Here is a 16,141-nt window from a genome sequence, read left to right as displayed (position 1 = left end):
AAGGCTCTAAGGTTGCCCAAGCTGCCCTAAGAGACCTCAAAAAGCCCCAGCAGATTGACCTTCCTGAATGAAAATCTTTTTCTCATTCACAGGCTAGAAACTAGTTTCAGGAAGGCACATGTTTAAATTAGCATCACGGGACCTTCCTCTCCTTTTTAAGGCACAGCAACAACCATGAACCAAAGAGGAACCAAAAATCAAACGAAGGAATTTGGCTGTCCGCTTCTCATTCAACTTTCAGAAACATTTATATCCAACTGACCCAAAAGACAGCCTCTGCAAGAACTCCACAAGAAAAAGCCTCCCTCCAAAACTCAGAAAATTTTGTACCCGATACACATCGGTTCACCAAAGGCATTTACAGGATAGCTAACGATTAAGCAAGTAGTCAGTCAGTATAGTTGCTTCAGCTGACTTGCAAAAACTGTGTTTGCATAAGCTAAAGCCCCCTACATGAGCATATCCATACACAGGCAAGCAGTTTTTAATCAAGAATGTCACAAGAAGCTCTTCTAAACCAAAAAGATAAAACCCTGAAATATGATCAGTGAAGAACCACAAACCAGCAAGAAACACGGGGACAAAAAGCCGGTAGCACAAAAAGGCTTATTAGCAAACCCAGGTAAAGCCAGAGTATGTAGAGACAGACTCACAAAAGGCAGAAGCTCACGATGTATCAGACATTATCATGGTTCCCAGGCACATCGAGACCTGTGCTGCCACGTCTACAGAATAAGCCACACTACAGCTGCACCAGTCCGCTGGGGAAAAACACCTCTACAGAAATAAGAAAAGCCTCATCCAGCTGCTTAGAGGTGAAAGGTTACAACGAACAGCAATGCCTCAGAATATCCACGCACAGCCATTCGATTTACTTCTCCAAATGGAAAAGCTGCAATACAAAAGGATGGCTTTAAAAGTTTATGTAGTTCTTTTTAAGCTCACTTGGCCAGAACGAGGGGTAAACGTCCCTATTCGAGCTACTTTTTTTGCATAGAGCACACTGTGCCCTCCAGCACGATCCACCTGATCTGCAGGCACCTGCATCCTATCTGGGGGTACTGCCCTGGCTGCTGAGAGCACCCCGACTGTCAAGATTCACCCAGTCACGTGCCACCTCCGCTGTGACTGCAAAAGGCAGTGGGAGCTTTTGCTTCACATGCACTTTTAAAGATCAAGACCAAGACTTCAAAGGGCTCCAGGAACTCTGAGGTCAATGCTTCATGTGCTGTCTTTAGAGAGAACATCTTTTTTCTTCGGTATACCAAATCAACTGTTTGAAAAGCCTCACTAGAAAGTACATGGAAATAAATGTTCCTATATGTGTGCAATTTTTTTTCCTTAAGAAAAGCACCACGTACCATACAGTGATACAAAAATCAGTTCTGAAGTTGCAACACTTAAGAAAGGCGCTTTTCAAACCTGACAACAGGAATACTGAAAAAGTTACTGCATTTAAAAAAAAAAAAAAGTTAAGCTCATACAAAGTCTGGACTCAGCAGTGATCCTTCTTTTACTCCAATGAAAACTATTTAGAACTGCAGCCAGATGTTGCTGAATGCCAGGCTAATTCCACAATATTCACTTGTGCATGGAGTGAAGCCTAGAGGCAAGGGCAAGATTCCATTTCCCAGTAGATATTTTGTGCTCTAATCAAAGCACACAGCTTTGCAAAGCACCAAGGAGGCCGTGCAACCTACGTTTCATTTTCTGCTCCGTTGGTCTTGCTCTTGCGCTGCTTTTGCTCATTGCTTGCTGGAGGGGTCTGTCCCATTGCAGGTGGCTTCCTTTTTGCTAACATTTTTCGTTGTCTTTCTATTTCTTCCCGCTGGGAATTTATCCTTTCCTGTTGCCTGGAAAGACAACAGTAAAAACCACATGAAGCAGATAACTAATGGTATATACTCAGTTGTCTTCAGCATCTGTTCTTAACAGATTGGAGCAGTGAATTTCAAATCAGTTGTACTTGTAAGATTAGTAACAAAATATTTTTGTACAGAAAAGGGGGATGTGCCAAACATTATGACTCAGATTTTTAAAGGTATTTTTACATAGAAGGGAATTCTTTTCCTGGCCCACAGAAGCCTTTCTGTAAGTGAAAGGTTTTATTCATGCAGAGGATATCCAAAACCACGGAGCTGCTAACCTCATGGAAAACCCAGGGATCCATGGTAAGTCACCAACTTTCCACACACTTTTTCCTAGAAGGCTCTGTTCTAAATCTCAGACTTTCCTGTTAAAACTATTCCTGAAGTCTGGCACTGTCTGTGAAAGTATCCTTATACGTCAAGGGTACAGTTAAACTATCCTTAGTTCTCTGAACTATAACCAACACCATTCCCAGTTTCACTAAGAAAACAGCCTCTCCTCCAAGATATAAAAAGACTATCTTAAAACATTTTACAGTGATAAAAGCACTCTTAACATTTCAAGTCTAAATGATTTGAGCATTTACGTACTTAATTCACTTTGTAAAAGAGACCGAGGCCACAGGTAAATATTCTGGAAGTATTTCTTCCATGTCTTAAAGCACAAACTAAGGAAGAATTAGAAAGTCCTTAATCTGTGCCTAACAAGAGCTGCGCCTCCCTATCGCACTACAGAGAAGTGATATGGTTTTAAAGGATCACACATAGCTCTCTCTCTAATGCAATTAATTTGCCAAGTCCTACTTAAAGGTCTAGGCCAGGTGGGAATTGACTGGATATTTCCATTAACATCCTGCATAAAAGGGTCCCTGATCTTCATTTCCAGGTTTCTGCAGCCCCTTTGATCACGGCTACCAGGAGGTAAAAAAAAAAGTTAAATAGTATGGATTTTCTCTTTTAAGCTTCTCTACTTTCTACTTTCTGTTTTAAAAAAAGATAATTAGCCTTCCTTAACTAATATATGCAAGTATGCAAATCAAATTGATCGACTCTCGATACACATAAGAATTTGGTCCACCCCTCCACCCTAAGCACTGCACAGCCAGGTAGACGCACTGGGAATACCCACCAGGGCAGCCTACTGCTTTCCAACCCAGAGGCCAACTCAAACAATTTGATTCCAGTTCAAGTCTCTAGAGATTTAAGTGGAAACGTTTCTCACTTCAATGCGAAAACATTCCCCACTGTCAGTAGCCGAGTTCCTATCTGATCCTTTCATGCATCAGTCACACCATTCTCACATTTTGACATGCAAGACATCACACACAACCGCTTAGTTTTTCCGTCTCTGCCTCTGAAGTTAAAGACAACTCTGTCCTCACTTGATGAGGTTCTGGAAGGCATAGCCATCTGTCCACTGCTCAGTGAAAGACGCCCCATGCCGCACCGTAGTGAAGTGACCTAGCCTCAATCGATCCTGCATGCTCTTATCTCTGCATGCCATCTTCTCCTGTTTTGACTGAAAAGAAAATAGAACACATGTAAAAAATATAAGCCATAAATCAGCAGCTAAGAGTTGTGCTGTGTTTTAAATCACTACTGATTCTTACCACTTTCTATGTCAGTTAGGATTAAAGATGAACCAAAGCTCAGCTCCTCACCGGAGCTATACACAGCCTGAGCGTCAAGTCTACCTAACAGCCCAGAGTTACAAACCCTCCCAGAAAGGGGAGGCCCATTCAGCCAAGGACAGCCAGCTCTGTGACAAAATGAACTCAAACAGACTGCATGTACTGGCCAGCACCCTGGTAGTTTTGCCCATCCACTGCCCACAAACAATAGATGTAATTGGCCAACAGGTGAAAGAGCAATCAACCCCCCCAGTTGTTCAGCCATCAGGAAATCTGGAAATCTTTCAACACTGAAGCGGGTTGGACATTGGTAAACAGCAGCCTGAAATGTTCCCCGGTGTCTTTAATGTGTTGTTTTGAGTGTTACACAAAGCAACAATCTCCAATTTTGCTGTTTGAAAGAAGGAAAGGTCTAAATCACTTGCCCATGTCACAGAGCATATCTGGCAATTGCACTGCACAATGGGATACTGCTCTTGTATTGCCAGAGCTGGACAATGCTGCTTTTCAGGTGGACAAGTTTCCAGATCAAGTAATGCCTGCTGCATTTAGAGCTAAGGCTAGTTCACTTAAGCAAGGGGCATCACTCTTTGAGACCGTGAAAAGTAATCAAACCCAAGCGTCCTGAACATTTCAGTCTTAGGATTATATTCCCACTTGCAGAGAAATAATTCAAGACAGAATTCCAGTTGCCTTTCATCGCTAAAGCCACACAGAAGTAGGTTTTCACTGCTCAAAAGAAAGTAAGTTTTCAAGGATGTGAACTGCGACTGCAGAGATGTGGAAAGTCCCCTGCTCACCTTTTCTATAAGAAGTTTCTTGCTCATAGTTACACATCTATTCAACCGCTCTTTGTACTTCTCCAGCATCTTTTGCTGTTCATCTATCTGCCGTCTCAAATCACAGTTGGCCTAGAAGCGAACAGAAAAGAAAAGCCTTTGACCTTATACCACTCCAAGAGCCAAACTAAGCGTCACCTAGGAAGAAGTTTCCCCAAGCTAGCTCTAGGGATCAGATTAAAATAAGCAAACCAGCAGGATAATTAAAAAAAAAGAAAAAAGAAAAAAGAAAAAAGAAAAAAAAAAGAGACTAGGTTTCTCTTAGCAAAACACACAAGCCAAGCACTTCAATTTTTAACCCACTCAAATCTTAATACCCCTCTAGAACAGGGAAGTGCTATCATCCTGGTTTACATACACGGAACTACGGCAAAAAGAGACTAAACACAAGCAAAAGGAATTTTAATTATTTTAAAAAAACCCCACACTTAAGACCTTGCTACAGCTACCAAGTCTCAAAATAGCTTAGTCATCCCTGGACTACCCTCCCTCTTCAGCCACCATACTGGCAGAGGAAAAGGATGGGGTAACTGCCTTTGCATGTTCAATTAAATTCTTGTTCAAGTTACTATTCATCACTCCGCTATATAGCCTGCTCCCAGCAACAGCTGCTCTTTTTAACACCACCACAGCATACAGCAGGATTTTGTGTGTGACAATTTTCATTGATAAAGTTAATTTAAGCATCTCCCTTACAAACAATAGCCTAGCTTTTGATTTGACAGCCAGCGGTTAAAAAAATATATATACACATATATATATTTTTCCTACTTCATGGGATTGTTTTCCTACAAACCCACATGTGCCTCTGTGTATGTCTCTATGAGCTTGTCTTAGGTTTTTTAGGTGCTGAGACCAGACGCACACACACAGAGCCTTCCCTCTTCTCCCTTTAATGTGTTTTCTAATCCTTTTCAACACTTCACAAGAGATGCTTCTCCAGCTGAAAGCTAAATCAATTAGAACTCCTCCGTTAAGACAAGATCCTTGATTTAAAGACCTTATCTTTAACTGCAGAATACTAATGAGTTACGAGAGGCTTTATTCTTTCAGTTTGACCAAAAGATGTTCTCCTCATCTCTATACATGTCACTGACTCTCATGAATGAGCATTTCAGAATACAACTTCCCAGTCTACAGAGAGGCTACTGAACATGCTGCTAAACAAGAAGCAGGAGCTCTGCAGTACTTAGAAGAGGGGAACAACTCTGCAGAGAAACATTGTTAGGTTAGCTAGCAAAATACAAAAGTGTGCAACAGATCAAAGAAAGACCAACAACGCCGCTGAGGACACAAACACCTGAGCTACAGGGACCTGCACCGTTACAATCACAATCACTGCTACACTGCTTGTGGTTTCAAGCAGGCCCAAACACGAGGATCTACAAGCCAGACAATAACCTTGCAAGTGAAGGATGACCCTATCTGTTCTACCTTGCAAGCGTTGGTTCCGCAAATGGTATACAAAATCCCGTGCTGCAGCCTAGCTGGCACATGCGTTCGAGGTATCTTTAAATAGCGGCTTTTGAAAGAGTTGTCCCACTTTAAATACTTACTCTTAGTAAGTCATCTATCCTCCCCTCCTTCTTCTCCAAGTCAGAGTTCTTACTGTTTTCTAGTGCAGATATTTTTTCCATTGTGAGGTCAGACTGTAGGGAAAAATCACCATAAACCACATTTAAGAAAAACAGATAATATTTCACATAGTCAGCAACGTAACATCACAGTGTAACTCCCTCTGATCTAAGAAGGAACCCATCCCTTGCATCCTAGCAGTCGGGGGAAAAACTTTCTCCATTCTTCAATTTCTTATTGTATGGTGGGCTCCTCCAGCACAGGAGGGTCAGTCAACCAGCACAAAGCTGCTCTGGTAACACATAAAGGGCTACAATATCCTCTGTGTCCTGCAAATTTTGCTTTTATAGTTAAGTTATGCCCAGTCCTCGGTGGTCTCTGACATTCACTGTCCCATTCTGCAGTGCAACGCAGCTTGTACAGGAAAAGGCTTAAGAAAAAAATCACCAAACCCCAACCCTTAGCTGGAATATCATATTTATGAGATCTTTCATAGGCACAAATGACCACCTGCTAGACAAAGACAATACCCCTGAGTTCTAAGGTGGTCTCGACAGAAAACACTGGTCTTCATCTTAAAATATTATGACTGACTGACAGCAGGAATATTAGGCACAAGCCTTTGTTTCTGACAAACTGATGTGTTAGTGCCCACTAAGCACAGGAGCTTTATAGTGCTTGAGTAAAACCTATTGGAAAGTTTTGTAGGGTGCAGAACGTGTCACATACTTCTAGCAGCGAAGTAAGTTGAGTCCTGATTTACACCCAGGAAGAGAAGACAAAAGACAGACAGTATATTCTCTAGCAGTAGGAGCATTTCAAACTCAGCACTCCTTAACAGGTAGAGAAGAAAAGGGGAAGAAGTCAGTATGTAGTATGTACATGAACAAAGCATCTAAAATACCCAAGTCAACAAGGGAATCTCTCTCCACGAGACTGCATACACAGATTTCACGTTTATGGTTAGCAAGCAACTCTCCTGGTTCTGAGAAGAGTTAGCAGAGACTTACCTGTGGACTTAGGACATAACTGTTCTCCAAATTTCAGGCTTGCCTGGAAGCTAACACCATGAAGTAAGAGACAAACTTTGCTGACTGTTGCCTCTCTACACATGCCCAGTATGGGAAGGATCAAAAAGAATACCTGCCAGCATCGCACATCAAGCAAGATGAGCCTAAATCCCAAAAGACCTGGGCAGGGCACCTCACCTCTGCCTTAACTTGGCTTACGCTTCCTGGCAGCCAGCATGAAGCATGTGCTACAAAAGCTTTTGTCACTGAAGTCAACAAGAAGGCTGGCTGTTGGAAACCTAAGCTGCACCCACTCAGCCAAGCAGCAGAAAGTTTCTTTAGTAAATGACTGTTATGTCATTTTGCCAAATGCACAGACAGGCTCGCGCTGTGAAACATGAAGTCATGTTTCAGGATGCATGCTCTTACACATGACTTCATCACAACTCACCTTGCCTCAGAGCACCTGGAGGGCCCTAGCACTGACTGAAAATGCTACGAAAATCATGCTTATGCTGACTTGCTTTGTCATTGCTAGAAGTGATTCAAACCAAAAATCACTGAAGATTTTTTTTTTAACCTTATCAACTCCAAAGAGGTTTGGAAGTGAAAACCAAACACATACACATGTCCTCATCATGCAGCCAAGCATCCTCCTGGATTCTTTGCCTGAAGTGTATGCTACATCTATCTAGACCTCTAGAGAATATCACGAAGCTGAACACTGACAAAAAGCATGCTCTGATAATGTCTTGCCCTTTTCAAAGATGATGAAATTTGTGGGCATGTTTAGCACAGGAGAGAATAAAAACCATCTTGCTTGTTTTAGGTGGAACCACTATTTTAAGCACGGATGTTGGGACAGCCAAGATTGAAAGGCATCTCTGGCAGGTTCTTGAGTTATGGCATCGCTCTCACACAAGAATTCTCCATGCACTAGCAAGAAAACAGGAATCTTCACAGATCAGCATTTTAACAATACAGACAACAAATGTGACCCTAGTGACACAACAGAGCTCAGAGACTTAAGCTAGCAAGTATCCCCAGAGGCAGAACTGCTGTTCCTCATGCACAAAGAACTTGTACCACCTGCTGGGGAAATGGAGAACAAACTTCCCCCAGCAATAAAATAATCTCTGACACAAACTGATGTGGAAAAAATTATTGACACAAAACTGATTGTTTAAAAACCACTTAAGGGAAGGGTCAGTCACAGAGAAATTGGAGATGAAAATCGAAAGATTAAAAGCAGGCTTGGAGAAGAAATAAGCAAGGTGCATTGCAGATAAAGCTGAACATCTTACAAGCAACACAAGAAGATGACACAGCTAAAAGTAGATCTTGCCATAGAGCCACAAGAAGAATCTTAACAATTTCAAAGGCACCAAAAAAAGACAGCAGTACAGTCAAAAGAACTACTCTTCTGGATTCCAGAGGTCAGTGAAGTTGCTGAGAGCACTGTCAGGAACACACCAAGTTCCACCTTGACAGGACAAACAATTCCATGGGTGTACTCTGCAGAGGTCAACCAACTTCCAGCTAGACTGTGCACAGGTGTACTGTGAGCAGCGTGGGCGCACCCATGACCCAGTGCTTGAATAGAGGCATTCACAGCTATTGCTCATCTTTACATCTTCATTAACAGAGCAAGGAAGAACATTCAGGATACAATAAAAATGAAACAGGTGTTCCTCTCCTGAGGACATTCACACACAGCTGAAGAACTGCCCACGGTATTGACGCAGAAAAGCCCCAGTAACAGCAACCAAAAACATCCTCTACAGGATAAGGAACAAAGTTCAGAGCGATTCACTTCAATCAGTAGTTACAGACTTGAGTTGGGACTACTGGCTCTTTCCGCTGGAAACATTATGTCTGCTACAAGTGGCACCCTCTGGCATGGAAGAGAAGCTCCATCAAGCTTCAACCTCATATCCAAGAGATGTATCATCTAGTGAGCTATACCTGTGACTGTTTGTGCTGGATGGAAATCTGTTTTTGGGAAGTGCAGGAATGCTCAGTGTTCCCTGATCCAGTAGAAGATGGGCTGCCTTGCTGGGCCTGAAAAAGAAAGTTAGTGTATTGTTATATACTCCTCAGCATGACCACTACACTTTATCTTTACACGGGAGGTGCAGCCTGGCCTGGTATCGTACTTTCATGTAAGGTTTAAGAATGCTCTAGAGATTTAGTTCAGCAAAAAAGAGAGTCCGTTTCCTTCAAGAAGCCTGGCCCAACCTGCTAAAAGACAAAGGTTTTAAAAGCCTAACATAATTCATGTCAGCTGAGATTAAGCGAGGCCAAAACAAACACTTCTCACAGCAAGACTATACTTCATTCTTTTGCTTTTTTGCATCTATGAGATTAGCCTCTCAGATGCTATTCTTTTGTTCTACATAAGATTGAGTCGTTAACTTAAAACCCACACCACTTTATTAAACAAGCAAAGCCTGGGACCTAGAACTCTTCACAAGGAAGATGAACTTACCAGAAGATGGTAGACTTGGTCATCAATAAACCAGGCTGCACTTGAAACACTGTCTTTAAGCAGAAAAGCTTCAAGTTCCCCATCCCTTAACTAGAAACATCCCTTAGGATTTAAATCTTTTCAGAGCTGCTCACCGAGACAAAAGTAAAACAGAGGCCACCTCCCCTCTGTGCCAGCTGCTCATTCTCTAGCCGCTGTTTCGCCAGCATCACCGACATCAGCGTTGGCAGAGCAGAGTGTTCCTCCTGTGGTTCCTTTGCTGTGCTGCCGTCTACCCCATACAGCGGCTGCTCCACTCGCCGCTGTAACACAGTCAAAAAAATATACAATGAACTTTTTTTTTTTTTTTTTTAAAAGCGATTCTCTGACTCTGCCAAAACTGTTGTCAGTGAAGCAGCAGCTCAGGAATGGGCAGGCAGCATGGTGAGGATCTGATAACTCAAACAAGACTCCTGGAGTGATTGTTCCAAAAGCAGACATCAAAAAGTAGATGAAGTTAACAATTAAAAAAAAGTAACAAATGAACACACAGGACAATTTCTTGCCAGTTAACACGCTCCCTTCCTTTGCAAATACATGTGTTTCAGAGCCAGTGGGGCAAAGTAGGCTGTGGATCCAAAAAGCTTACTGCATTGTGGTTTTGGTCAATGCACTTGAAATTACACTACCTGATGATTTTTAAAGACTCGTTTTAAAACAGCCAATGTCACAACACTTTTGTTATTCTGGTGAAGTAAACTGAGTCAGAACTGCTAAATGCCAGCAACCTAACCACTTCTAGGACCCAGCAGCCTCGATAAGCTCATTTCTGTCATTGTAGCTGGGACCGATCTCCTGCAAGATAAGCAAAATAGTAATGCATTTCCAAATTCTTTTTAAGATGCATTACATTTCTTAAAGGCCAGCTCCTTTCTCCAGCAGTAGACTCATTTTCCAACTGTGATACAGCAACTGGGTTCAATAAGAACAAGAATCATCTGAGCTACATTGATTACAGCACTTAGAATCTCATTGCCTCCGCCAAAAGCCAGCCCATCACTGCTAAAACTTGGCAGTCTGGGTAATAATGATTTAAGTCCTTCCAAGCTGTAACTCCGGGCCAGGCACATGCCACAGAAAGTAAACAGTCAGGTCAGGCTTCAGTTTTCTTAAAAACCTAAATTGCAACCTGAAGCATATTTTCTGGCTAACATTACAAATGTCAAGAGCGAACTTTCTTCCGCAAAAGAATGCTTGTGCATGACAGCGACCTTGCAAGAGTCTGAAGACCTGCAGATCATTCTTCTGATCAAAGGAGAAGCAAGACAATTCAAAGCAGTCAAGAGATTTGAAGACAAGTAGTAACATCCTGAAGCCATTACAATTCCTCCACAAGTTCTGATTGCAGAAAATTTCCAGTACAGTATAGATTAACTCACAGGTTTGGAGGAGGTTTGTCTCATTGTGAAAGACATGTTAACACTCTGCTCTCTTCCTAGACCACAGCAACACCCATAATGGGTAAGATAACTCAATCCTCTCCAATTGTCACTCATCCCCCCATTTTTGGGGGCTTAGCTCAAACTGTTGATATTCAGTTTGTAAGAAGAGGACAGATCTTGCAAATGCACGTAATAGTTTGTTATGAATAAGCAAACATTACAGGTTTAGCTGCAAGAGTAAAGAAGAGCACCTGCGTAGAGACGCACAAACTAGCCTAGCTGAAACTAACTGTAACACCAGTATTCACCACATATGTTCAAACTTTAACCTACTCAATACATACAAGCATAGCAGAAGAAAACCAAAGGAAGAACCCACTTGTCCCATTATAAACACCTGTAGGGTATCTCATCTGCTGGAATAAAGAACTGCCCCTAATACCTCATGCATATGTGACATTCAGAAATGGTATTTCTTTCATTAAATTCTCTTTAAAGAGATGTACTGGCGAATTAATAAAAGACAGGAGGAAGGCCCATTCAATTAACAAGATAATTTTAATTTTTATAAACACAAATACCTAGAAGCATGTGTGAAGCTCTCTCTTAAAGCAGCATTACAAAGCTTTGAAATCTAGCTACACATATTGAATTCTGAGCAGAGCATTCCACGTTGGGATTTAGTTCAGTACACATTCATGAACTGTGCAAATGTCTCTGCAGAATAATGTAATCAGTAAAGACTTTGCATTTGGTTTTCGGAATACTAACCTTTCTCAAAAGCATGGAGCATTGTGTGACACTCAACAAACGCTGAAAAATTTTTAAAAGGGGCCCAGGCAACGGTCAAAACTACAGATCAGACACCAGAGCCCTCTGAATATTGCTTGGCTAGTTGAAATTTCTTTAGCTGCTCTGTGCTGAAATGGCTTTAAAATACTGGTAATTTCTTCACATTCAGATCTTGCAGAAATGCTGTGACAGCAAAACGGAATTACGTAACAAAAAAAGCAACAGATGTGCATGTATACACATTTCTTTGCAAGCTTTTGCTAATGCTCCTTACAAGTCACATGCACACAAACAGAAGTAAAAGACTTCCCAACATAATTATGGTATGCACGCTTTTCAGTATACCCAAAGGGTCCAATCAAGATTGGAACATTATCGCACTAGTGCTATACAAACATATGACATACACCCAACTCAATGGAGAAATTCTATGAGCTACAATGGAATACAGGATAAATAATGTGTCAGTCCCACTTTTTAATAAGGACAGCGATCTACCTGTAACCACACAGCATGCTAAGAACATTCATCTTGCATGCTTTAAGCTCAGATATGAATGTCAGTTACAATCAGACTAGCCACTGTTGCAGGGTCCTAGATACCTGACTTTGCTGCCAGAACCCAGTTTCAGATTTAAATAACAACCACCAAAAACAACAAAAAAACCGAACAGAGAGTGAGCCAAATCACTCAGCAAGAGACACTTCTTTCCTGTCCAGAACCTTTTATTACCTGTCTGAAGCATGGCCACCAACCTAACCGATGCCATGACACCAGCTCTGTCCCCAGGGAGAACACTTACCGGCAAGGGGTTGGATAAGGAATGCTGCGGTGACGATCTGGCGACAGGCGGCACACTTCTACCGGGACTGGTTCCTGGGCCACTTCCCCCAGCAAACTGGCCAAAGAAAGAGATCTGATCATCAGTAATTCCACAGAGATACTATATTTAAGCAAATTTAACAGACAGAGAAGAAACACATTAATCTTAAAAATGAAGACTTACAGGCTCTAGGGACCCATTTAAACAAACCGAATATAAGCTAAGAGGAAAACCTTAAAATTTCATGTACTGTTTTCAAAAACAGTAAAAGCAAGCACTTCAGGCAAACATTCACATTTGCACTGAGTACACAAAAAGATAAAAACCTGCACACTTGATCTAGATCAATTATTTACTGTACAGAATTAGGAAGCCCATTCCCTGTGAGGAGTCAGAAACGCACACCTCCACTGAAGCACCTTTGCCAGTCACCGTTAAAGACAGGATAGGTAAGCAGCTGGGCAACTGGTCTAGCTGGCACAGAAATTTTTCTGTTCCTGCATCACAGTGTACCACACTTACAAAAAACTTTAGACAGGAACGAAGTAAGGCCTAATAAGCGCTTGATTTCTGACTCCGAGTTACTCAGTAAAATAAAGAACAGATTTCAGAGAAAAGCTAGAGCTCTGGATTATGCCGATCTAAAAAGACTGTGCAACAACTATGCAAAACTTGTTTTTGTTGCAAAAACTATGCAACAAAAAAGGAATATTGAATTTTAGAATGTTTTGGGGAGGGGTCTCCGTCTCCCACGTGGTGCCAGCCTCCCACAGCAAGCTTTTCTGAAGAGGGACCCCTGTAAACAACTTCCTAGTCAAATCAGCAGGACTTTGCAGGTAGGTTCTTTCACAGCACTGGGCCCTTACCAAAACAGGTCTGCATACTCAAGAGATACCCTCATCTGATGGTTCCAATGGAAATCAACCTCAAACCTATACTTACATGGCTGCTCTTTTAAAAACATTGCTTTATCAACTGCTCAGAGAAACGTTAATTTAAAAATCAACTTCCAAAAAGTACATTACAGGCTTCCATCTACAGATTTTGCCCAATGTGAATTCAAGCTGATTTCCTGACAATGTAAAGATGCTTACCTCAAAATAATCACTAATTTTATGTCCTCTAGGAGTGCCTTTTCCTAAAAAAGGAAAACAAAGGATGAAAATAAAGAGTTGTACTTTTAAGAACAGAAGTTATGACGACATTCTAAAAAAACTAGTCCTATATTTTGACACTCCTTTCCCTGTAGAAAGGTGCGACACCTATCACAACAAAAGTTTCTGCACAATGAAAAGACTGCCCCAGGGTTACAGCTCTCATGCTGTTGTTGGGAGGGTTTACAGTTGACAATTCAATTAAATCTCAATTCCAAACATGTCAAATCCAATCAAACAGCATTTGCACTTGCTCAAGTACTTGGAAAACGCTAAATGTTGTTGAATGTTGCATAGGTTCTCCAAAATTTCCTTCAAGATAAGGACAGAGCAAAGGGTACTTTTAGTCCTCCGCCTTCAGGTAAATTACTGCATATTAGATCTCTTGCAAGCATTCCTATAAGAGTCAGAGAGATAATTAGTGGTGGCTTAATACCAGCTCATTAAAACTTAGCCCTTTTCTCTTATTATCAAATTATCAAAGCGGTTCTGTCAACACAATCCTTGTTACTTTCTTGTTGAAGAATAAAAGAAATCTGCCCCTATGCCCATTTGCTAGAAAATCTGAACTTGGACTTGAATATGCTGGGTTTTTCTTAGTACTCAGAGACAGCACCGCGTGCTTTATACTTGAGCACAGTTTGTTCTCTTATTTGTTGTGGTGAGAACTTACTCTAACAAGGCAGGCATACGTCTCAAAAAGCAAGGAAGAGAGTACAGCCTGTATTTCACAGCCTGGCTGCTGTATGTGTAGCAATGGGGGACCAAAACACTTCAGAGAAGCCACATTAAGCCTTTGGGCAGTCTGTCCCATAAAAATGCAATAGTTTGAGCCACTAAGCTGAAGACGAGCGTTATCCTGCCAATGAGGATAACAAGGCTCCCAGAAGAGAACTACACCATCATGGAGTAGTTTATAACAAGCTGCCTGACACACCCTTGAGAAAAGCCATTAGTTTCCTAGGTCACTGTGCAAAATGTGTGCAAATTACCAACCGTTCAGAAATCCTGCAGCAGCAGCAGAGGAATGAATTACCTTGACTGGTCTCATACGCTTCTGCTTTCCTTTTTCTATTCCGCTGGTCATTCTGCTTTTTCTCAGGAGTCTGTTAAACAATACTTCAAAATTAACATTTCCGCAGTTATCCCAAGATTTAAGGAAAATGCCAAAACACAATGATCTGCTCCATATCCCCAGTGGCCATTCACTTCTCTGGTGCATTTGTTTCTAGCACTGGTACTTATAGAAACCACTGCTCTCAAATAGCTGCTACCTCCTGATAGATACATGCGCTGCAGAAGGGAGGCAACATGGTTAGCAATGAAGTTAATTTTTTTTTTTTTCCCTATTTCAGCTGCAGCAAGCCAGCCTCTACTGCCCAGTTACCTCACGTGGTTTGGAGGACAAGTTCAAACACTTACAAAAAAAACCCCGTGTAAACTGTTTCAGGGTGATCATAGTACTGACATGAAGAGGAGTAATGACGAAAGGTTTGAGTACAGAGATCCAAATTTGCAGTCCAGTGGCTACTCACAGTTTACCAGGACAATTAATCTTGACTGCTGCTAATGCTTCTTCCCAAAGCCCTTTGCAGATGGCTACCAAGAACTACCCTGTCCGCTAGTGCACAACTGCGGCCTTACACAAAACAAGGCAGAGCTCCCCAGGAGAGCAGCCAGGAGAAAGCTGCCGCAGCTGCAGCAATTCACCTGGACTTTGGTTTGCTCCTCATCTGCTCTCATTAAAGTCAAGGGTTAGTTGCATCTGCCATTTCTGTGAGCAGCCAGAGACCTGAGCAGCAGCTTATCAGGGCACAGTGATCTATTTATGCGCAGGCATGATACAGAGCACAGGTGGGAGGTCTGAAGGCTCCAAAAGCATCATGCCTATCTGTACAAGGCTACCAAGCCTAGACATGTGAGAGTGAAGGAGACCCTGGCGTGGTGGCTTCCCCCTCAGTAGGATCACTTACGGGGCCAAACCTGCTGAAAACTTCAGGAAGCACTGCACTAGAGGCAGCTTACAGAGGGTGCTGGCAAGAAAGATACCTTGTCATTTCCATCACCAACATCATTTTAAAAACATCTCTTATCCCAAAGGGTCCCAAATAATTTCTGAGCTATATGCTTTACAATCGCTGCAGCCACCACTAAACTATAGCCTGGGGGCAGGAAGAAAACCACAGTGTGCAAAACACAACTCTGGGGGAGGGAAAGCCATGGCCAGAAAGTTTGTGGTAAACCTAAGTTTCATGCTCTTTGGAAACCGAAGTCTAAAGTACCCTGTTTCAAGATCTCTGCCAAAAGACTTGCACACAGTAAGCACAGAAATCAATCTACCTCCTTTAATAGGACAGAAAGGATAAAGCTGACACAGCCAGAATCTAAACCTGGCTGCGTCCTCAGTGGACGCTGGACATCTACAGTCCCATGTTACCAGCTGGGCAGTCACCGACATGTTATTGTTTTGGTAAGAGGATGGAGGGGCTGCTAAGACAAAGGTAGCTATTGTGTCTGCAAAGGCTTTTTAAAATGAGGGG

General features: G+C 42.0%; 1 protein-coding gene across 8 annotated transcripts in view; it reads right to left on the bottom strand.

Moving 5' to 3' along the window:
* TLK2 (tousled like kinase 2) overlaps positions 1–16,141 on the bottom strand; it is a 43,932-nt gene that overhangs the window by 14,931 nt on the left and 12,860 nt on the right. For 6 of the 8 annotated variants that reach the window (XM_080369931.1, XM_080369932.1, XM_080369933.1 and 3 more), the window contains 9 exons: positions 14,638–14,707; positions 13,542–13,585; positions 12,427–12,522; positions 9,546–9,713; positions 8,889–8,984; positions 5,895–5,987; positions 4,300–4,410; positions 3,251–3,387; positions 1,701–1,853 (listed from right to left, as the gene is read on the bottom strand). In XM_080369931.1, coding sequence (XP_080226057.1) covers positions 1,701–1,853; positions 3,251–3,387; positions 4,300–4,410; positions 5,895–5,987; positions 8,889–8,984; positions 9,546–9,713; positions 12,427–12,522; positions 13,542–13,585; positions 14,638–14,707 — 968 coding nt within the window. The remainder of the gene's footprint in view (positions 1–1,700; positions 1,854–3,250; positions 3,388–4,299; positions 4,411–5,894; positions 5,988–8,888; positions 8,985–9,545; positions 9,714–12,426; positions 12,523–13,541; positions 13,586–14,637; positions 14,708–16,141) is intronic. The other 2 variants (XM_080369936.1, XM_080369938.1) reach the window with 2 other exon arrangements.

Source organism: Falco punctatus (genome assembly GCF_963210335.1).
Source record: "Falco punctatus genome assembly, chromosome: 19".
Taxonomy (NCBI): Eukaryota; Metazoa; Chordata; class Aves; order Falconiformes; family Falconidae; genus Falco; species Falco punctatus.
The sequence above is the reverse complement of the archived record's forward strand: the minus strand, read 5'-3'. Positions and strand labels throughout refer to the sequence as shown.